The sequence below is a fragment of the Podarcis pityusensis genome (assembly GCF_964106645.2).
Source record: "Podarcis pityusensis genome assembly, chromosome: Z".
NCBI lineage: Eukaryota > Metazoa > Chordata > Lepidosauria > Squamata > Lacertidae > Podarcis > Podarcis pityusensis.
The window spans coordinates 46,850,456-46,872,155 of NC_138044.1; the positions used below are offsets into that span (position 1 = coordinate 46,850,456).

The window sequence follows — 21,700 nt, forward strand, 5'->3', positions numbered from 1 at the left end:
TTACATTGAGTACAGGCAACTCCCTATTTGCATGCGATCTACATGTGTGCAGCCACACGCAAGCCAGTCTTCCCACTTCTGCTGGGAACCCGGAAGTGGGGTCCGCCCAGGAGAGTCCTAGTGGCTTGCGAGGAGACCCTCCCCAGAGTCTGAAGGGGACATCCTTTTCTGCTCTGGGGAGAGTCTCCTCGTGAGCCAGAGGGGCAGTGGGGCTTTGTTGATACTGCTCAGATGATGTTCTAAAACTTGGGTCCCCAGCCGTGGTTGGACTACATCTCCCATCATTCCTGACCACTGGTCCCACTAGAAAGGGATAATGTGCATCATAGTCAAACAAGAGCTGGAGACCCAAGTTTGAGAAACACTGCTCTAAGCAGTGTCTAGAAATATCCAACAGGACCTTACAAGACTGCTATTCAAAGTGCTATTCCACAGCTATGATGAAAGTCAAGTGCTAGCCATCTAAAAAACTGCCAGCCTAACAAGGAGATGGATGAGGCTCCAGTCTCCTCAATCATAGCGAATGCATACTGCCTTTCTGCTTCCTTGAAGTGCACACACTGGATCTGGCTAGAATACAGTCAGCCTGGCCACTTCTCTCTTACATAGAAAGCTGCCAGTCATACACTAGTCCATCTGGCTCACTGGTATCTACACTGCTTGGCAGCGGCTCTCCAGGAGATGCTGGAAATTGAACCTGGGATATTCTGTATGCAAAGCAGATGCTTCTTCCACTGAACTAAGGCCTCTCCACAAAATTAATGTTAATTTTGAATGCCTAGGCCAGAACAACAGCTCTGCCTAACCAGAAAACTCACTGTCAGCATATTTTTAACATTCTAAGCATTCCAATGAAAGCCCCATATCCTATGAGGAACTGTTTTTGAGGCTCCTGATGAACTGGAGGAGTTGGGGAGGGCAGACATTCCTATTCCATCACCAAAAGGGCAATTTCACAAAGGAAGGGACCATTTCTACCTGATGTTTAAGAGAATCTTATTATGGTACTTACCGAAAGGGCAAATGCAGCTAGAAACACTGCTGGATGCACAACGCAAGACACAGGCTCATCTATTTCTTTGATTGATAGCAAAAGATTGATTTATATTTATGATGTATTTATTTATTAAATTTATATACAGTCGTACCTCTACTTACGAACGTGATCCGTTTCGGGGTGCCGTTCGCACCCCAAAAAGTCCGTAAGTAGAGTGTTGCTACTGCGCGGGCGTGAAGCGCGATAAGAGTGCTTCTGCACATGCATGAAATGCCCAGATCGCTTCTGCGCATGTGCGAAGCACATAGATCGCTTCTGCGTGTGCAGCAAACCCAGAACTAAACCCTTCCGAGTTTGCCGCATTCGTAACCTGAAAAGCCACAACGTGAAGCAAACGTAACACGAGGTATGACTGTATATTTATTTGCATTTAAACTTATTGCGTTCATATCACACTTTCTCCTCCCTCCCAAAAAAGGAGCTCAAGGTTCTCCCTTTCCTCATTTAATTCTCCCAACAACCCTGTTAGGTAGATGGGCCAGCCAAAATATTTCAGCCTCAAAGTCACCCAGTGAGCTTCATGGCTGAGTGGGGACTTGAACCCTGGCCTCCCAGGTCCTGGTCTAACATTCTAACCACTACGCCACAGTGGCTGGCCATGTTTTGCAACCTACATTCTGCCTTTATAATTCTCCCGCTGGTGGAGATTGGCAGAAGCAAGATGTCCTTGCAGTTCTCAAGTATCTTGCAGAGTGTGAAGGCAACCAACAAGGACTGAGGATATTCACAAAAGACACAGGCTCACCTTCAGATGCTGTTCGGCAGAGATCATGCTGTAATAGCCGCAGCACTGCTCTGGAGACACCATTGCTCTTATCTCCTCTTCGGTGGGCAGTCTGAAACCTGGCTTTAGTTTCCACCAGTTTGAGTACATCTCTGAAAGAAGCAGAGGTCCCCGCTGAGTCATACCAGGAATGATACCTGATCTGCATTTGTAAGAACTCTGCTCTTTTAGTGTGGCAGGTCCTATACTTTGGAACTTCCTGTTTCTTGACGCCAGGCACTACACTGCTAAAACCGTTTTTGTTTAGATAAGCCTACGCAGGTGCTTAGAATGTTGATGTGAGTTTTAATCTGTCTCTGGCCTACTGTCCCTTCCCCTTATAGTCTGAGCAACAGGAGAAGCAGGTAGACAACATGCCAGAACCCACAGCCAAGGTGGAAAACCAAATATATACATATCGGGAAGAAATAAAATATCAATAAATGCAGATTCAGTACCCCAAAACACATTCTACCCAGACTTTTGCAATCACAGGGTGGTGAAATATGTTTCTCTATCAAGGTTTGAGATTCTTTACTGCATTTTATATTTTATCTGATCTTAACGTTTTTTCAGATCTGTCTCCTAATACTTAAAACGGGGGGGGGGGGGGGGTACAGTTTTCAACAGCTTCCAAAAGCTTTTCTCCCTTGCTGATCAGCCATTTTTTAAAATGTTGCTTTGACCCTGGAAACAGATACACAGAGCACCCCACTCATGCTAGTAAAGCCAATAAGGGGATATCAGAGAAGAATGTGTGCAGGTGTGGGGAAGCGCTATGCTATAGACAATTAGGCATGGATACAGGGAGGCAAGCCTTGGGAATAAAAGCAGAGAAGAGCTCCTGTGATGAAAAAGGCATTTCCACGTCCTAAAGGTCCCAACCGGTCAGTCTGTGAGGCCAGAAGCCTACCTAGGGCTCTGAGGATCTTAGGAACCTGAAGGCGGAGGTGACAAACTGGTAGCGGCTCCCCAAGGTCTCAGCCGCAACAGAGACATTCCTGTTACTTGTTGCCTGGTCCTTTTAAGCAGAGATAGCAAAGGCGAAACGTGGGAGCTTCTGGAGGCAGAAGCAGTGGCCCTCCCCAGGAAAACAAGGCTATGCTCAGTGACCACCTCAGCAAAGTGGAGCTTCCCAGAAAGGCTAGTGCCTGGTATTGCAAGGGAGCACAAGCTTACGTGTGCGCTCATAGACTGCACAGGGCTTCAGCTGCTTCCGGACTCTGGTGTCTGAGACCAAAGGAAATGCGTTCCTGATATCCTCCATGCGGATCCTCCGGGGTTCGTCTCTGTTACTGAACAGGCGGTATATGAAGGCCTAACAAGAAAGCCAAAGGAACAGCTTGAGATGCCAGTGGGCTACGATTGTGTGGCAAGAAGGGAACCTGTGCATAGCCAAGCCCAATGACCTCTTAATGGGGGCCGTTCAGTCCTCTAAGGAGGGATCTAAATGATTCAGGCCTCAAATATCTGAAAGACCACCTCCTTCCCACAGAAGGCCTCTTGGTTGTTCCACTGCCTTCAGAAGCTGGGGGGGCGGGCGTTTCCAGGATAGGGCCTTCTCTGTGTTAGCCCCTAAGTTGTCCACAGAGGGGCATTTGGCACAGTTTGGTGAACGCTCGATTCACCTCTCTTTGACACTTGTATATTTTTAGGACTCAACTCACCTTATTTCTGAAATTTTGTTTCAAACTGTTTTTAACATTGGGTTTTGATTGCTGTAACCTGCCCTGGGACCCTGGGGTAAAGGGCAAGTAAGAAATTGTAATCATCAGCAAGCCTTGGGAGGAGCATACAAAACTTTCCGGGAGACATTTGGGGTTTCAGGCAGCCCCCTGGGACAGCAACCAAGCTAATGGAGATTCAGAGCCTGGAAAAAAGCACCAATGGGGCTCAAATGAAAACAGGAGCCGTTATGAGAGCCCTTTTGTCTCTCATCCTCAGGCAACAGCGGAGGTGGCTCAATCTGCTTCTGGCATCCCCCTCGTTGCACATAGCTGAGTCTGTGCCTTCAGTACAGATCCACTTGGCAAGAAATGGGGGCACTTGAGTATCATGAAGACTTGAAGCTTGAGCTGTGCAATACCACCAAACCCAACAATGAGAAGCTGGTGGTGATCATTGGGCAGCAAGAGCCCTAGTGAACAAATGCCTAAGATCTGTGTGTCACATGCATATCAGGTTGCCTTGTCCAGAGTGCTTTTTCTGTCCTATTTTATTTGCCTGTGATTCTGGGAAGGGGAAATGAACATACTTGATAGGCAGCACTGCCCTAGCCCAAACCTAGGCAAGAACTGCTCAGTACACCAGATGACACATCCGCCTCATGTGAATCCGCATCCGAGATATTGCGTGCACTGCATCCAATATATTGAACAAAGATTTTTTCCTCTTGACAGAAGCCAGCATGGAGATTTCCTGATGCTGGGATACGTCAGAGCTGTCATGGCAAACTTGGTATTACTGTGTTGCACACAGCACTGGTTGAAAAAGTGAAACATACTAATAGATTCTTAAGGCAAGTAGTTAATCCTGATGCATTTGACTCTGGTTGGTTTCCATTTGTTTCTTTTGTAAACATGAGCATGCGGAGCATCTGGCCTTCTAGAGGGCAGGGGTTATTTTGGAAGGACACTTGTGTTTCTGTGATAATGAAAATTTGTCAGTGCCTTCAGCTAAGCTTCTTGAAGGAGGAAAACAACCTTGCAATGTGAATTGGGGAGGGAAGGAGTGTCTTAGTTGTGCATGACCTTGTTTCATTTCGCAACGGTAAGTTTTATTGTATGCTATTTTGGAAAATACTAAAGAACAATTTTTTTAAAAAATTAATCAATAGTCTCAAGCAAGTGAGCCAAACTACAAAAGAGGGCAATTACTTTGAAGTTACTAGTGAACGTGAACCAATCCATTTTTGAGCTCAAATATGAACACAAAACTTTTTAACAGTCTGCCCTCTTGCACAGGCCCATATGTCACAGCTGCAACAACACTCCATTTTCCCTGAGCTTACTGCAGAGCTAATAACTTGCGTAACCCACAGAAGACAAACCTGGAGAAAGTCTCGAATGTGAGTCTTGGCACGTTTGGAGTTGGGTTGAGGAACTTCAAAGAGAGGACATTGCTGTCCAACCACAAATATATCCTGCAAATCCCGGATGTGGTAACCATTCTGATCCCGGATAACTAAGAAGTCTGTTTCCGGCATCTTGTGACGATAAATCGGAGCCCGGAAGAGATTGTTTTCAAATGCCTGTCAAAAGGAAAGGGGCTACCTTGGTCAACTGCAACAGGAGTCAGGGAAAGAAAAGGAATCCAACATGACCTTACAGACCAGCTTTAGTCCTTGAGAAATACAGTCAAACCTCGTTTTGTGGGTGGGATCTGTTCTGGAGGATCTGCACGTCGAAATGCCACCTCTGCACATGGGGCGATTTAGCGCTTCTGCGCGAGTGGCGACCCTGGAAGTAACCCATTCCGGTACTTCCAGGTTTGCCACAGACATTCGCCAAAGCGGACGCAAGCAGAGGCGGATGCAGGATGAGGTTTTACTGTACTGGGATTCTCCATCAAACCCAAGAGACAGTTGATACACAGCAAGATCAAAGGCGTACAAGCAGTGCAAGCTCACTACCCACACACCAAGTCACCTTCCATTTTCCAAAGGTGACCAAAGTGCAAAACATTAGAAACAGCAAAAGTACTGGCTGCTTACCTGCACACAGTTCACTGTGGCATTCTCTGAAGTCATGGGCCAGAGGGAGTACTGGATTGCTGTCCATGGGTGGGACTGCCATGAACAAGTTGTTCGCCCCCCACCTTCCCAGGTATCTGGCCTCTGCTGGTACCTTGGGGAGAAGCACTCACACACAGAGTACAGACTCCCTAGCCATGGAAGAATTCTCCACCGCAACTCTAATGACCAAGTCCAAGCTTTTATTGTAAGTGTCTGAGAGTTTTGGCAGAAAGCATTCCTGCCTTCTTTTATACATCTTCAGAAGCCATGCAGGTGACTCACATCTTATGCTTATTTTACTTACGAGGTTGTGGCTTTGGAGAGGTACGGGGAGCGAAATGAAAAAATGGGAAGTGGAGGAAACCCACTCTCCGTTTATTTATTTCCCCCCTGCACAGCTGGGGTCGCAGGGAAGGCATCACAAGGACTCTGGCAGTGCCCAAGAGCTCCTGTGCCTTCTTGTCACGAGCCAGGAGTCAGTTTCGCCTGCTGAACAGCAGCCTGGAGGAGGAGAAGGTGGAATGACTCCACCTGTAGCTGATCAGCCTTCAAGGACACAGAGAAGGCACTGATGAGAATCAGCTGTCTTCAGCCTTTTTAAATAGAGCTCCCAGTAGCAGTAAGATGCTGGAAACAATGTCTGTGGTGCCTGGCCTTACCTTGCTGCTTCCTGCTCTCCACCTGGGCTCTGTAATCATCTGGTTTCCCTGATCCCTGGACTGTCTGACTTCATATGTGGATTCTCCTTTCTGGTAAGTCTTCCCCAGAGACTCCTAGTCCTTGCTTGCTCAGCAACAGTACTCATACGGGGCTATGACACGCCTCTGCAAAGCCCGGCACCTTGCTTACTGGGCTTTGGGAAGGTGGTAGCTCTGGGACCCTGCCAGAGCCCTCGAGCCTCCTTCCCAAAAACCAGGCAAACACTTCTTGGGTTTGGGAAGGAGGTCACACAATTCTGAAGAACACACACAAACTCAATCTTGCCACCCCACCCATTGTGAAAGGCAGACATCTCACCTGGAGTTGCTGGCCTGGGTAAAGAGAACCCAAGAACGGGGAGGTTTGGCAGTAGGTGGTCTCCCCATATGGCTGCTCAGGGGGACCTGAATCTTTACCCGGCTTCTGCCAAAAGGAAATACAGCTTTAGTGAGAAGGGCAGCCTCAAGCTACAGAAGCTCAAACACCTGCAGCCAAACAACAGCACTCTCACCCGCTTGTAGTAGTTCTTGATCTTGGTTGCCATGCCAACCTGCATCATTAAGGGGGGGTTCTCCTCACTGTACTCCGCTAGGATAAGGTCTCCATCCTTGCCTGAGAGGTCTTGCGGAGTGCGCATGAAGAACATCTCCCCACCACCAGAGGCTTGCAGCGCACTCCTTCTCATCTGGGTGCAGAGCAAGTTGAAAGTACAAAGAGACCAAATGCAGATAGCAAAGATGTATAAGACAGCGTCGGACAAAGGTCGGAAGTGCCAACACGTGGGACATCTTTCTATAGGTGCTGGACTTGTGTATATATATATATATATATAAAGCAACAGGCTTTTGGGAAATGATACATAATGAAATAAAAAAAGTTTAAAATCACTGTTCCCCAAAAGCCTGAAGCATTCTTATTAGGAGTAATAGGATTAGAAATCCCAAAAAGGATGGCCAAGTTGCTTAAGTATGCGACCGCAGCAGCCAGAGTTCTGTATGCACAGAAGTGGGAAGGCAGCAAGGTTCCAATAAAAGAGGAGCGGATTTTGAAGTTAATGGACTATGTGAAGACAGCAAAAGTGATGGCAAAGAGACCAAAATGAGAATAGTATATGGAAGAATGGAATTCTTTCAAAAAGTATTATAGGCAAATAAAATTGCAAGCAGGCTTGAAGTGTAAGCAATAGAAGGGTAGCAAGAATGAAAAAATAAAGAAATGTAAAGTAGAATAAATAAAAAAAATCCTTCCAGTAGCACCTTTAAGACCAACTAAGTTAGTTCTTGGTATGAGCTTTCGTGTGCAAGCACACTTCTTCAGATATCTGAAGAAGTGTGCTTGCACACGAAAGCTCATACCAAGAACTAACTTAGTTGGTCTTAAAGGTGCTACTGGAAGGATTTTTTTTATTTTGACTATGGCAGACCAACACGGCTACCTATCTGTAACTGTGAAAGTAGAATAAGTATTGTATAAAAGGCACCAGGTAATTGCAGGAGGGGGGACATCATGAATGGGAGGACGGGAAGTGGAATTGTTAAGTGTATAAATTGGGTTTTGTGTCAAGTTATAAAACCAATGAAGATTTTAATATTAAAAAATTATAAACTGACCAAACGAAGACAGAAACACACACAGCATCAGGTAGTTTCTCTCTGAGCCCCCAAGGTGAGAAAGAGTTGAGGGCATAGCTGTCAAAGCATCAGAGCCGAACCAGGAAATGGAGGCTTTACCTTGGCTTTCTTCTCGATGTGGTTTTGTAGTGACTGCACTGGATGGGGGCCAGGCTGTGACAAGGCCCCGACGGAGTATTTCTTCAAGGGGGGCCGGTGCAGCTGGCGGAGCTCTGTGGGGTCCAGGTGGGTGGGGAAGAAGGGCTGTTGAAGCTGCATTGCAGGAATTGAGTGCTGCACCAAGGCAAAAAAAAAACACAACCCAAGCATGAACTTTCACTCGGGATGTACAAAAGTCTGGATGTACATTACCGCCAGCCAAAGGAACATGTCCCCATCCCAGAACAAGGGCAATCATGGGTCACAGAAGGGAAGGGGCTGAGGGATATGTCCACCCTACGAACATGCCATGCAAAGCCACATCCTAAGCCTTGGGAAGAAGCTCTGTAAGCATCCAATGGAAAGCTGGCTCACCAATCGTATCTGCACACAGAATCTTGTCCTGTTGTGAAGATGCAAGGCTGAGCATTTTGCCACAGGCACATGGTTCTCAGAAGGCTGGAATTCTGCACGAGACTGCACTTTTGCACATTTAAACATGCATGCACATACAGAGAGAGATGATACCACTGGTTTTAACCTGGATGATGTTGCCTCCAAAGGTTCCATGAAGCCTATGCTTGTTTGGATAGTAAAATTCATCATTCGAAAGGTTCCAGGGGTCCTTCACCTCTGGGTCAGACATATTCTAGAGTTGCAACACAGGGAAGTTGAAGTCAGAATTTTTTCCCCCTTCCATTTATCAGCCTTATGTGAAACAAACTGAGCCGCTTCCACAAACCTGTTGAGGCTCCTCCTGAATAACTCCTGTCTTGCTCAGGAGAATCCGGCTATTCCTTTGAGAAGGTTTTTTCTTATTTTCAGAAGGAGTGTTCAACGTCCCTTCGTCCTCCTCCTCCTCAGGAATTTCTAGGAAAGAACATACAATAAAAGTGTACTCTCAATGTCTGTCTGTAGGTATCCCCATCACCAAAGCACTTACACAAAGGAAGTCCATCTGAATGCATGACCCTTCACTGGCAACCTCTTTAAGAAACCTATTTGGACATGGACTGCTTATATTAATCTATACTTTTAAGTTAGGATTGATTGAATATTCTTATTGTTAATGCCAGCTGATGATATTTTTATCTCTTCTGTAAAATCTGCAAAAATATTTTAAAATGTAAAAAAAAGGGCCAACTAATTTTTAAAATACAATCTTAACTTAAAACAATAAGAGATTTAACTGACCTTCAAATCTGAGCCCATGATCCAATTCCCTCCCCATGGGATCTATTACATGACAGGTCACCTTACTCCTTGCTTCTGCAGGTTAAGTCCCATTGCTACATTGCGTGTGTGTGTGTGTGTGTGTGTGTGTGTTTGTATACACACACACACACACACACACACGAGTTAACTAATGGCTCCTCCAAAGGAATCAGAGTTCTATTAGATCCTCAGGCCCCTTACGCAACTACAATTCCCAGAATCCCTTGGGAGAAGTCAGGACAGTTAGGAGAATTTTCTGGGAGCTTAAAAAAAAAAAAAAAAAGGAAGAGCTTCACCTGTTGTAAACAGCAGATTGCTCAGTAAAACATTCAGTCCAGTATACCTCAAGGAGTATCTCCACCCCCATCGCCCAGCCCCTGAGGTCCTAATCAGAGGGTCTTCTGGTGGTTCCCTCACTGCAAAAAGCGAAGTTACAGGGAACCAGGCAGAGGGCCTTCTAAGTAGTGGCGCCCTCCCTGTGGAACACCCTCCGTCAGATGGCAAGGAGATATAAAAAGAACTACACAACTTTTAGAAAACATCTGAAGGCAGCTGTGTATTGGGAAGTTTTTAATGTTTGACATTTTACTATGTTTTTATATATGCTGCAAGCCAGCCAGATGGGCAAGGTAAAATAATAAATAATAAAATTATTATCATCATCATTATTTCCTCAGTCCACCTGAATTTTGCATCTATGTTCCCCAACCCAACCCTGCAAAATCACTGATCTCCAGAAAGCCAGAAATCTCTTGTTTCCAACCACTAGTAGGTCAAAGGAAAAGCATGGTGATTGTGTGAACAAACCCAGGACTAGATTTTCATCGTCTGAGTCAAGTGTCATGACCGATGGAGTCAAGACATTCTCCATTGCTTCATGGTCCCAGATGATGTTGTCCTCCCAACGGCCATAAATGAGCTCTCTGTTCTCAATGGGGAAAATAGAGTACCATGGCTTGCCTTCTTTCTGATTTGCTGCAACGACACAACAAAAGCACTCCTGTAAAGATCTCCAGAGAACTAGGACCCTGTCAAATTCCTCTTGCCCCTATCTACCCAAATGATGCTGACCACCCTCTCCAAAGCACAGACTTGACCCTCAGAAGATGTAAGGGCAGAGTGTGTGAATTTTGCAAGACAAAGAAGAAGAGCACATTGTCAATGGAGGGTGCTTCCTTCCACACAGAGGCTTATTATAGAATCGATGCTGCTCATTTAACACAAGTTATCAGCATACGGGGAGAGGGTTTGTTTGTTTTTTGCCATGTGTGTGGTGATGACTCAGGTGATTGGTCCTTATCACTACAGCCCTGCTTCCATTTGTTCCTCAACACCCTAGCAATTTTATTTCCAGAAACGCAAAGGATACAAATGACCATATCTCCACTGACTGCCACATGCTTGAGGTACATTGGAATTTCAGCACCTCCGTTCCAAGGAACTGCTCTCTCAAGACCTCATAACGATATATGAGAAGTCCTGCCAACAGCCCAATTAGTCTAGCATCTTGTACTCAGTGGCCAACCAGATGCCCTAATGGGAAGCCCACAAGCAAGACCTCTCCCCTCCTATGGTTTCCAGAAACTGGTATTCAGCAGCATACTGTCTCCAGCAATGTAGGAAGAAGATGGCCATCAGGGTTAACAGGCCTACATGGATTTGCCCAATCTTGTTTAAAGCCACCCCAATAGTGTCCTCTGCAGCTAAACCAGCATCTTTGGCAGTGTCTCTGAAGATCCTGCCTGGTTCATTGCATTCTGTGCTCCTGGGGGAGATTTGTTTTGGGGTGGGGGGGTCAAAGAGCCATCCAGGAACCCCAGGTGCTGGGATCTCTTGTCCTGGGGCAGGGACTCCCAGATTCAACAACTCTTCAATGGTCACTGACTGAGTACAGATCTGCTGCTGTTCCTCTGAATAGGCCTCAAGCTTGAAATGTGGGCAGGGCTGAAGCTGACATGTCAGACCTAGATCCTGCCAGGTAATTATTGCCCGTTCCCTTTTGCTGACTAACATAGAACATCTCTCCACTGCATGGTACAAGCCTCCTCTTTCCTCTCTACTGTTTGAGGAGCTGCTCCTCTTTGCTGAGCAAGGCCCAACACTCCCGACATGCTGGGCTTTGTGTGTCAGAGGGAGAGGCAAACTGAGCAGGCACCCACTGCAGTTCAGTCCTGGCAACAGATGCAAGAAGATGTTGAGGGGGCCAAACGAAGTCCAGCGGCACATGGTCCAAAAAGGGGCCAGTGTGCTTCTTGTCTACTTACTTGGCAATATCTTTAAATACTGCATAATCAACAACAACGAAACCCTCTAAGCCAGGGATGTCCACCCGAGGAGGAAAATGAGCCCACAATCAACCACAATTGACTTATATCAACCGGGGGTTGACCTGTCAATCGCCATTGACCAGTTGGACATCCCTGCTCTAAGCCATTCACATAAAACACACACACACAAAAAAAAATTCATTGAAAACATAAAATCAGACATTAAAAACAAACTGACAAATTGAGGAACTTTTCGGTTCAATAAGTTTGTGCAGTGAGGTGAAACGTCTCTGTTGCAGGTATGTTTTGTATTGCTTTTGAAATCTATTTGCCGGGGGCTGGGTGGGGGTCGTACTGCTTTTATTCTATTATTTTGAGTTATATACTACCCTTCATCATAAGATTTCAGGGTGCTTCACAGAGTAAAATTGTAATCTGTTTCTTTGGCCTGTCTGTAAATCATTTTGATACGTATATACTGCATATATAAAAGGGTTACTACTACAACTACTACCAATAATAATGTTTTGACAATGGTATTGTTACTAATGCAACCTGCAGCTTTAAAGATACATAATTATAGGAAGCTGATTTATACCAAGATTGGTCCATCAGTCTCAGTATTGTGGGCACTAACAGGCAACAGCATTCCAGGATTTCAGGCCACGTTTCCCAGCCGTACCTGAAGATGCTGGAACTGAACCAGGGACCTTCCGTGTGCGAAGCAGGTGTGCTCTGGCACTGAGATATGGCCCTTCCTCCAGTTGCCTGCTAACCTTACCTTGCTGGGTGCTGGTGGCAACGGCACCTGTCTTCGTACTGGAGGGCAACCAGGCCTCCTGCCTCGCTTGCTTTGCCTTGGGATCCTCCTTGATGTCATCCACGTTCCAGATCACGTCATCCTCCCAGTGCTTCTGGGTCACCATGAGGAAGTCCTCATCTGACAGCAGATTGTCCTTCTCAGCCTTAGGAGTCTGAAGGGAGAACAGAAAATGGTCAAGGTGCTGGTAGCTGCGCCCCTTACCTCCTCCTGCTGCTTTGGGAGAGGAAAAACAGAGCCCTTCCTCCACACCCACCTCCTCCTCTTTATGCTCCTTCATCTTGAAACCATAGTCAAAGCCGCTGCCATCCTCGGGGACGCCCAACATGTCATACCAGAACTTGGCAGGCCCATGGCGCCATTCAGCCACCTTGGACGTGGCTGCCACCTTTGTGTTTTTCTTAGACTGGGACACCTTGGGCTTCACCGGTGCCATCATGGTGATCTGGAGGGGGAGAGGGAGTCAGAGGGTCAAGCGAGGGGAGCTGGATCCCACTGAAGCAACTACAATTAAGAGAGTTAATATGGACTGACAATGGGCGGCTTACAGGGAACTGCTGGATTTTACAGTGAGGGAACCCAGACTGAAACCTATGGAAGACTTAAGAAGCCAAGTTACAGATTGGTTGCAATAACACCAGTTACACAACATGTTTAAATGAGATAGAAAGAATTGATTTCTGGACCAAAGCTCACAATTTGAAGAGGGGGGAAAAATCTTACAAAAAAAGGATAGACCTTTGTCTAAAATGTATAATTTTCTACTAGAACAGGAAACAAAAGACGAGCTTGTTAAAGCTTCAAAGACACACTGTGCAATAGATATAGGACACAATATAGATCTCAACCTCTGAGAGAAACTCTGGAAAAGTGACCTGAAATTTACTGAAAGTTATTCATGGAAAGAAAGTTATTTGAAAATGATTCATAGATGGTACTTAACTCTGAGTAGGTTGGCTATGATTTATAAAACAGAATCAGATATGTGCTGGAAGTGGAGAGAACTTTTTTTCACATGTGGTGGACATGTAACAAGATAAAAGTGTATTGGGAAATGATTTATAATTAATTGAAAAAAATATTTAAAACTACTCCCCCCCCCAAAAAAAAACCAACCAGAGTCCTTTTTGTTAAGAATAACCCAGACTGAAGTTCCTAGGTGTCAGAAAAGGTTATGTATGCAACAGCTGCGGCCCATGTTTTGTTAGCCCAAAAATGCAAAGTGAGTGAGGTCCCAACTAAAGAGGATTGGCAACTTAAGCTGTCAGAAAATGCAGAACTTGTATATTTAACACATAAAATAAAAGAGCAAGAAGAACATATATTTAAAGAAAAGTGGAAATCATTTATTGAATATATGGAAAATAACTATAAAGCTGAAAATGCTGGAAGAACTAAGATAAATTCAACAGAGTAAATAATTTTTGATAGATGTAAAAGTGGAAAACTGATTTGAATGGTTATAGTAAAAATATGCAGGGATGTGTAAAATGAATCATAGAAAGAGTAGAAGGAAGTCACTAGATATTTTAAAGTTTGTAAAAGGTTTATTTGGAGATGTAAAATTGAAAACTTAATAAAAATTATTTTCTAAAAAAGAGAGGTGGTAGAGAACATCTCCAGAGGACTTGGACCATCCTCAGCACTGATTTGCACTTGGCATTCGCCTTGCAGAGACTAATATTTCTCAGCCAGCCTTCTTGGTAGGAAGAGATTCAGCTGTTGTTGGCAGGGGAACCTATGTCCTACAGCAAGGCAGACAGGAATCCACAACCTCTCTTTTGAAGTAGCAAAGAGGCTGTCTGGCATGAACTACATCCCACCCCTGCTGCTGTATTCCATAGATAAACTTTAAATGGTGCTTGGAACAGAGTCTGTCCTTGAAGCAAGTTGCTTAGCAATGAGAATCCTCCCCAGCATCAGGTGGGGCACCTCTGAGGGAGGAGAGATTCCGTGTCAGCCTGTGTCTGTGAGAGTCTGTCTCTCTAATTAGATGGCTGCAGGGAGCAAAGAGGCTCTCTTCATTTCAGAGAATCCTAGCATCTTAGAGTTGGAAGAGATCCCCAGGGTCATCTAGTCCAACCCCCTGCAATGCAGGAATCTCAGCTCAAGCATCCACGACCCAACCTCTGCTTAAAAACCTCCACAGAAGGAAAGTCCACCACCTCTCGTGGGAGTCCGTTCCACGACTGAATAGCTTTTACTGTCAGAAAGTTTTTCTGAATGTTTAGTCGGGATCTCTTTTCTTGCAACTTGAAGCCATTGCCTTGAGTCCTACCCTCCAGAAAAGAAGCTTGCTCCCTCTTCCATGTAACGGCCCTTGAGATATTTGAAGATGGCTACCATATCTCCTCTCAGTCTCCTCTTTTCCAGGCTAAACAGACCCACTGATAGAGAGCTGGACTGCTGTGAAGATGCTGGAAGGCTTTCTAAGTAACTCTGCTGTGAGACAGTAAAAGCAGCGAACACACTAACAATCCCCTACTCCATCCTCCTCTCTGCTCCCAGAAACCCACCTCATCGTCAGAAAGGCACTGCTCCGGAGGAGGAGTTGGGGCAAACTTGTACTCCCAGGACGATTTGCCTTCTGTGCCTTCCTCAGTAGCAGCTTCTCCTTTCTGGAACTGTACTTTCTGAGTTGATTTCTGGTGCTGCTGCTTCTTCTTCTTCTTGAGCCTCCCATGGACTGTGCTCCAGACAGATGGGGCATTTTTGCCAGGGTCAAAGAGGCGCAGAAATCGCAGCGCCTACAGGGAAGGACAAAGAAGTGAGCGAAGGTTGGGAGGCATAAGTGGCTGGTCTCTCTGATCACTCAGGGCATGTCAAGCATGGAAACATTAAGTTTGCCATCAGGCCGCATCTCTCTGTCACTCTAGCTGGCTGTGGAGGCAGTCCTCTCCAGGTGGGTTTGCAAGACCTGCAGAAGGGGTGGGGGAACTTCTGCAACCTGGGGGCCACATTCCCACATGGCTAACCTTTGGTGGGTCACATGCCAATGGAGGAAGAGTCCAAAACGTAAACAGACATAGCCCAAGAGAGCTGGGCCAGAGCTGGTGGAGGGTGGGACCACCCCACGCTTGCTCAAGCATTATACACATACAGCACACAAATTCATTCACTCACTCACTCTCATTGCCTCCCTTACACTCATGGGCACCCATATCCATTCCATCAATGTAGCATCTGCGCCTGCAACAATCAGGCTTGCCTAAAAGGCTCCTCCCAGAGTGAACAGGAGGCTTTTCTGAAGCCCAACTGCACTAGAGCCGCACTTTCAGTTTGGGAGGGGGAAGCACCACATTTAAGCTTCAAATCTGGAGTCACCTGGAGGCCTTTCCCGACCCTAAATGTGGCTGGGTGGGGTGGGCTGCGGAGGTGTATGCTGCCGAGGAGGGAAGGGCTATCCTTTTCCTCCCCAGCTGTACCTACACCCACCTCCAAATGACAAGCTTTGAGACAGTCCAACACAATAAGCCATGTCCAGCTTTCTCTCATAGGGCACAGTATATGGAGGTACCAGCGATCTTGTTGCTCTTGGGACTTATTCACATCCTGGGGGTAGGTGGGGGGCTATTAGTGCTGAAAAGTGCTTTTCATTAGCCTCCAGCCTGAGCTCCCCACAGTCATTACACATACCTCAAGCTTGGGAATTTACGCTAATCATTTGGGACCACAAGAGAACCCTCACCTGAAGAAAAGGAGATGCACCTAGCTTTTTACACTCTTACTAGGAATTGGCAAGGTAACTGCATCCTGAGACAGGAAGCCTGGAAGGATTGGGAGAGGAGCAGGAGACACATAGCCATCTCAGGGCTCCGGGGGCCAAAATGGAAGATCACCGTACCTGAAATGTGCTCACCCAGCAGCTTCAGTCTGCAGAACTGACACCATTGCAGGTGCTGTATAATACTTGCCCTGCCTTTACACTTTGGGAATTTACACTATGGAACTCGCTGCTAAAGGCACTTTTGCTTAGACAAGCCTACCCAAATATGTAGAATGTTGCCATGTGCTTTAATCTGTTTTTAGCTTATTGTTAAATGCAATTATATTTTGTTTTATATAGATGTTTGTAACTATTGTTACTGATAATTTTATTGTTTTATTCCTTCTGCAAACTGTTTGGGGGGGGTTGGGGGGAGGATTTACAATCAAGTGGTATATAAATTTGTGAAATAAACAGAAGTACAGAGAGAAATCGCCCATCCTTCTACCATGAAGTGCAGCCTTTCACTCCGACTCAACCCTCAAGCCCTACCTTGCCTGGCCGGAATTCAGGGAACAGGTCTGTGGCGCTGGGCAGCTGCTCGGTGGCATCTTGCTGCATTATCCCTGCAAGCGGAAATGTAGAGTTGTCTTCCTTGGACTGCTGCTCAGATTCAGAAGAGGAAATGGTGGGCAGCTGGATGGCATTCTCGCTGTCTTCATTCCCTGGAATGGAGAGCATCTCTCAGAGAGAAAAGAAAGAAAATCTCTGCTCCGTAACCTCAACATGGCAGAAAGCTAATTCAGGCATTGAAGTGGAAAGAAGAGCAGCGTTTCAAATGGAACCCGGCATCTTGAGAATTGCAGCTTGCATTCGGGACAAAAGTGGTGTGGTGTGGGGCAGGGCAAGGGAAGAGTCACAGAGAATCCTCTTGGGCATGCCCAAAGCCACACTGACCCTGCACTCAAGAAGTCTGAATGACCCAGATCAAGTTCTCCCACTACCAGTAGATTCTGTGACTGTCGAGCTATTGTGCAACCATAAATCCTTAACGTAATGAGATGAGAGCTAGGTGTTACAATGAAAAATAACAAGCGGAGTACAGTGTGCTTGTTTTGCTCCTGTATACCTTCTGCTTACCCCTGACTCTAGAGGGCTCACAGCCACATCCCATGAGTGCATACGCACCAAAATAAGTTGTGTCCTGTTCCTCCAGTGCTGGAGGTGGTGGTGGCGAAGGAGTCATCAGCCTGGAACTGATTTCTTCAGAGCCAGAAACAGAAACACCACCTAAGGAAGAAAGGAGGGAACTCAATGATGGGCAGCCCTTCCATCTCATCGCACCTCCAGTTCGTTGCCCTTGTTAAAAGCCACCAGAATTAACATTCCAAGAAGACCCAGGCATCCTCCATCATCTTCTATTCCCACATATTTCCCCTCACTCAACTAGTTATTTCTGTCATTTTTAGGTTTCCTGTGGGGAAGGGCTGAGGACCATCTGCTTTGCATGAAGAACACCTCAGGTTCAATCCCCAGCATCGCTAGGCATGGCTGCGATAGGCCTAATTTGAAACCCTAGAGAGCCACTGCTAGTCCATGTAGACAATACTGAAAAAGATGGAGCTATGGTCTAAGGCAGCTTCCTATGACCCCTAATAATAATAATAATAATAATAATAATAAATTTTTATTTATACCGCACCCTCCCCAGCCAAGACTGGACTCAGGGCGGCTAACAACCAATAATAAAAACAAGTTGATTAAAATACAATTTAAAAAGATTAAAATACAACATTAAAACATTAGGATGTAGCCTCTTCACCGGAGGAGAAAAGAAAAAGAAAGAGGGGGAGGGAACCAAACTGATTCTAAGCCAAAGGCAAGGTGGAACAACTCTGTCTTACAGGCCCTGCGAAAAGAAATCAGATCCCGCAGGGCCCTGGTCTCATGAGACAGAACGTTCCACCAGGCTCTGTTGAGAAGACCCTGGCTCTGATTGAGGCTAATCTAACTTCCTTAGGGCCCGGGACCTCTAGGGTGTTGCTATATATGGACCTTAAGGTCCTCTGTGGGGCATACCAGGAGAGGTGTCCCATAGGTACGAGGGTCCTAGGCCGTGAAGGGCTTTAAAGGTCAAAAGCAGCACCTTAAATCTGACCCTGTACTCCACCAGGAGCCAGTGCAGCTGGAAAAGCATGGGTGAATATGCTCCCATGGCAGAGACCCTGTGAGGAGCCTCGCTGCAGCATTCTGCACCCGCTGGAGTTTCTGGGACAGCTTCAAGGGCAGCCCCGCGTAGAGCGAATTACAGTAGTCAAGCCTGGAGGTGACCGTCGCATGGATCACTGTGGCCAGGTTGGGGCGGGAAAGGTAAGGGACCAAATGCTTGATGCGGCGAAGGTGGAAAAATGTCGCCTTGGCTGTTGCTGTAACCTGCGCCCCCATGGAAAGGGAGGCATCAAGGATTGCACCCAAACTCTTAACGGAAGGCAATGGCACTAACTGGGCCCCTGCAATAGAAGGGAGTTGGTCCCTCATCCCCATACCATCTCGACCCAGCCAGAGGACCTCTGTCTTCGAAGGATTTAGTTTAAATCGGCTCCCACGAAACCATCCAGCCACAGCTTCCAAACATCTGGTCAGTGTGTCCAGGATCGAGTCAGTATGGCCATCCATCAGCAGATAGAGCTGAGTGTCATCAGCATATTGGTGACAACCCAGCCCAAATCTCTGGACAATCTGGGCAAGGGGGTGCATAAGAATGTTAAAAAGCATCGGGGAGAGGATTGCGCCCTGCGGCACTCCACACACCAAGGAGTGGCGCAACGACATCTCCCTCCCACCCTCTGTCCCCGACCAGAGATAAAAGAGCACAGCCATTTACAGGCTATGCCCTGCATCCCCACGTCGGCGAGGTGGTGGTCCAAAAGATCGTGATCAACCATGTCAAAGGCTGCTGACAAATCTAAGAAAATCAGCAGTCCCGACCCGCCTCGATCCAGTTGTCTGCGGAGATCATCTATTAGGGCAACCAGAGCCGTCTCGGTCCCAAACCCAGGACAGAATCCGGACTGAAATGGATCTAAAGCCGATGTTTCAGTGCTCACTTCGGCAGCACATATACTAAAATTGGAACGATAAAGCCGATGTTTCCTCCAGAAAACTACCAAGCTGTTCTGCAACTGCTCTCTCAATTACCTTACCCAGATATGGGAGATTTGAAACTGGGCGGTAATTGGATAGATCTAAAGGATCTAGTGAAGTTTTTTTTAAGAGCAGACACACCATTGCTTCCTTCAGCTCCCCTGGGAATATCCCTGTGTCAAGGGACAAATTGATAATTTCAACTAGGGGAGTCCGTGCGATATCTGGGCACGCCCTAATCAGCCAAGACGGGCACGGATCGAGGAGGCAGGTGGTGGGCCTACCAGCTTGGAGGAGTCTATCCACATCAGCAGGGGGTATCTGATCGAAATGGTCTAACACTGGACCCGAGGACAATCGAGGGGCCTCCAGTTCTGTCACTGTATCTAAATTGGCAGGGAGGTCATGGCAGAGCAACAGGACTTTCTCCGCAAAAAAGCTCACAAATGCCTCACAGCTGTGGGTCGAATTTGTGCTTAAATTTGGTTGTCCTCCTAAGGACGTTATTGACCTAATTATTCTAAAAAGTTGTGCTGGGTGAGAGCTAGCGGATGCAATGGAAGCTGCAAAGTGAGATTTCTTAGCAGCTTTCATAGCCATTTCATAAGCTTTCATAAGCGTCCTATAAGATGTTCTTGAGGCTCTGTCACAAGTCCATCGCCATACTCGCTCTAGCCATCTGAGATCCCGCTTTATTTTCCAGAGCTCCTCAGTAAACCAAGGGGCCCGGTTTCGACGGGGTCGCAGAGGGTGCTTAGGCACAATCTCATCAATGGTCGCCAAGAGCCAGTTATTCCAGTCCTCAACAAGGTCATCTAATGAGTCACCAAGAGGAGCAGGGTCCCGCAAGGCTTGTCGGAATCTATCAGGGTACATCTGTTTTCACGGACGAGCCCAAATAGGTTCGCCACCCAAGCAGGGGAGGAGCGCGAAGTCAATCTTGGCTTTCAGAGCATAGTGATCAGACCATGGCACTTCCACGGGGGGGAGCATGATCACATCTATGCCAGCACCAAAGATCAAATCAAAGGGCAGCAGGTTGGGAATGTGCATAAGCACAACCAACATCACAACTCAGCCTGAACCTCCAATATAAGGCTGGGATACAGTGCAATGAAATCCACTGAATAAATAAATGGCACAACAAAGACCAGTCAGAATTCATTTGGATTACAGCAGCCCAATGCAACCCTCGAGGGCCCCCAGACGAAGGTTAATAGATCAGTGGTAGATCATCTCCCTTGCATGCAGAAGCTCCCTGGTTCAGTTCCTGGCATCTCCAGGGGTATTTGGTAGAGACTCCTTGGCTGAAACCCCATAGAATGGCTGCCAGACAGGGAAGATAATACCTAGGTGGGCCAGGCACCTGGCCCAACGTAAAGCATTGGTGGAGATTAATAATAATAATAATAATAATAATAATTTATTTATATCCCGCCTTCCCCAGCCAAAGCTGGGCTCAGAGCGGCTAACAACAGTAAAAATAGCACAGTTTACATAAAATCACAGTCAGTTAATTGAAATACATTCTAAAATCAATTCAGTCATGGTAAGTAGCCACTGATTGCCTCATCTTCCATGGTCTGGCCGTGTGAAAGAAGGTTGTCCTTTGGCTAGCCAAGCCTGAGACATATTTGCAAGTGACGACTTCAGACAGAAAAATGTGAAAGAATCCAAGGGAACTAGCCACTTTCTCTTTTAAAAAAACTTTCCCCTATTCACCACAGCTGAGACACCTGCTATGGGAATGGAAAGGCCTAGGGCTAAAACATCCAATTAATGCAATCTTCATTACCATCAGCTCCTGTAACAGGGGCCAAGGTGGGCAGAGCAATGGAAAAGCTTACTATGCAAGACTGACTCCGTTGATAAAATGTTTACCAGGAGCAGAAACCAGGGTTGCAATTATTAAAGGTATAGGACTCTAAAGAAGAAGAGCAAGAGAGAACCAGCACGGACATCAGGGCAGCAGGAACCAGCTTGATCAGTTATGCCAAAGGCGACAGAGGAAACCATCTGCCACCGCTTACCTGCCCTCACAACTAGCTGAGGGCTGCATACCACCTGCCCACTGTGGACATCATCTTCAACCAGCTCAGTAATGTCAGAATAATCAACAGCATTGTCATTACTCTTAACCCAGCCTAGTGGTGGAGGGAGAAACAGAAAACACAGCAAAATTACAGATCCAGCAGGCAACACCTTTTTCCTATCACAGCTTCTGCACACACATTCATGAAGGACGTGGGAAAAAGGAGTATGGCTTTCGCAGGAGTATCCTAAGCCTCATTCCCACCAGCAACTAGGCATGATGATAAAAGCAAAAGTGTAATATGTCCTGCTAAGGAACAGATGATTGTTATTATGTCTTCATATGTAAAACCACAGAATTCAAAGAGGGCGCACTTTCTTTTTCCCATGACTGTAAGGGAAACACCAAGGCAAGGAATGGGTGGGAGGGAGGGAGGGAGGGAGGAATACAATATTTAATTCACAGAATATGAACAAACCAGGTGCAGATAACAAA

The 21,700-nt window shown here is 46.4% G+C and overlaps 2 protein-coding genes across 4 annotated transcripts in view; one reads left to right on the plus strand and one right to left on the minus strand.

The window, feature by feature from the left end:
• Positions 1 to 21,700, plus strand: part of ARHGEF6 (Rac/Cdc42 guanine nucleotide exchange factor 6) — a 373,875-nt gene that overhangs the window by 209,970 nt on the left and 142,205 nt on the right. The gene's annotated exons all lie outside the window — the stretch shown is intronic.
• TAF1 (TATA-box binding protein associated factor 1) overlaps positions 1 to 21,700 on the minus strand; it is a 49,831-nt gene that overhangs the window by 23,626 nt on the left and 4,505 nt on the right. The window contains exons 3-17 of one of the 3 annotated variants that reach the window (XM_080990709.1): positions 21,204 to 21,317; positions 17,218 to 17,319; positions 16,582 to 16,754; positions 14,840 to 15,070; positions 12,580 to 12,768; positions 12,285 to 12,477; positions 10,044 to 10,211; positions 8,764 to 8,891; positions 8,563 to 8,670; positions 7,983 to 8,156; positions 6,764 to 6,937; positions 6,571 to 6,675; positions 4,870 to 5,070; positions 3,000 to 3,138; positions 1,803 to 1,933 (exon numbers count right to left, since the gene is read on the minus strand). In XM_080990709.1, coding sequence (XP_080846835.1) covers positions 1,803 to 1,933; positions 3,000 to 3,138; positions 4,870 to 5,070; positions 6,571 to 6,675; positions 6,764 to 6,937; positions 7,983 to 8,156; positions 8,563 to 8,670; positions 8,764 to 8,891; positions 10,044 to 10,211; positions 12,285 to 12,477; positions 12,580 to 12,768; positions 14,840 to 15,070; positions 16,582 to 16,754; positions 17,218 to 17,319; positions 21,204 to 21,317 — 2,330 coding nt within the window. Of the gene's footprint in view, positions 1 to 1,802; positions 1,934 to 2,999; positions 3,139 to 4,869; positions 5,071 to 6,570; positions 6,676 to 6,763; positions 6,938 to 7,982; positions 8,157 to 8,562; positions 8,671 to 8,763; positions 8,892 to 10,043; positions 10,212 to 12,284; positions 12,478 to 12,579; positions 12,769 to 14,839; positions 15,071 to 16,581; positions 16,755 to 17,217; positions 17,320 to 18,575; positions 20,504 to 21,203; positions 21,318 to 21,700 lie in introns of those variants that run through there. The other 2 variants (XM_080990710.1, XM_080990711.1) reach the window with 2 other exon arrangements.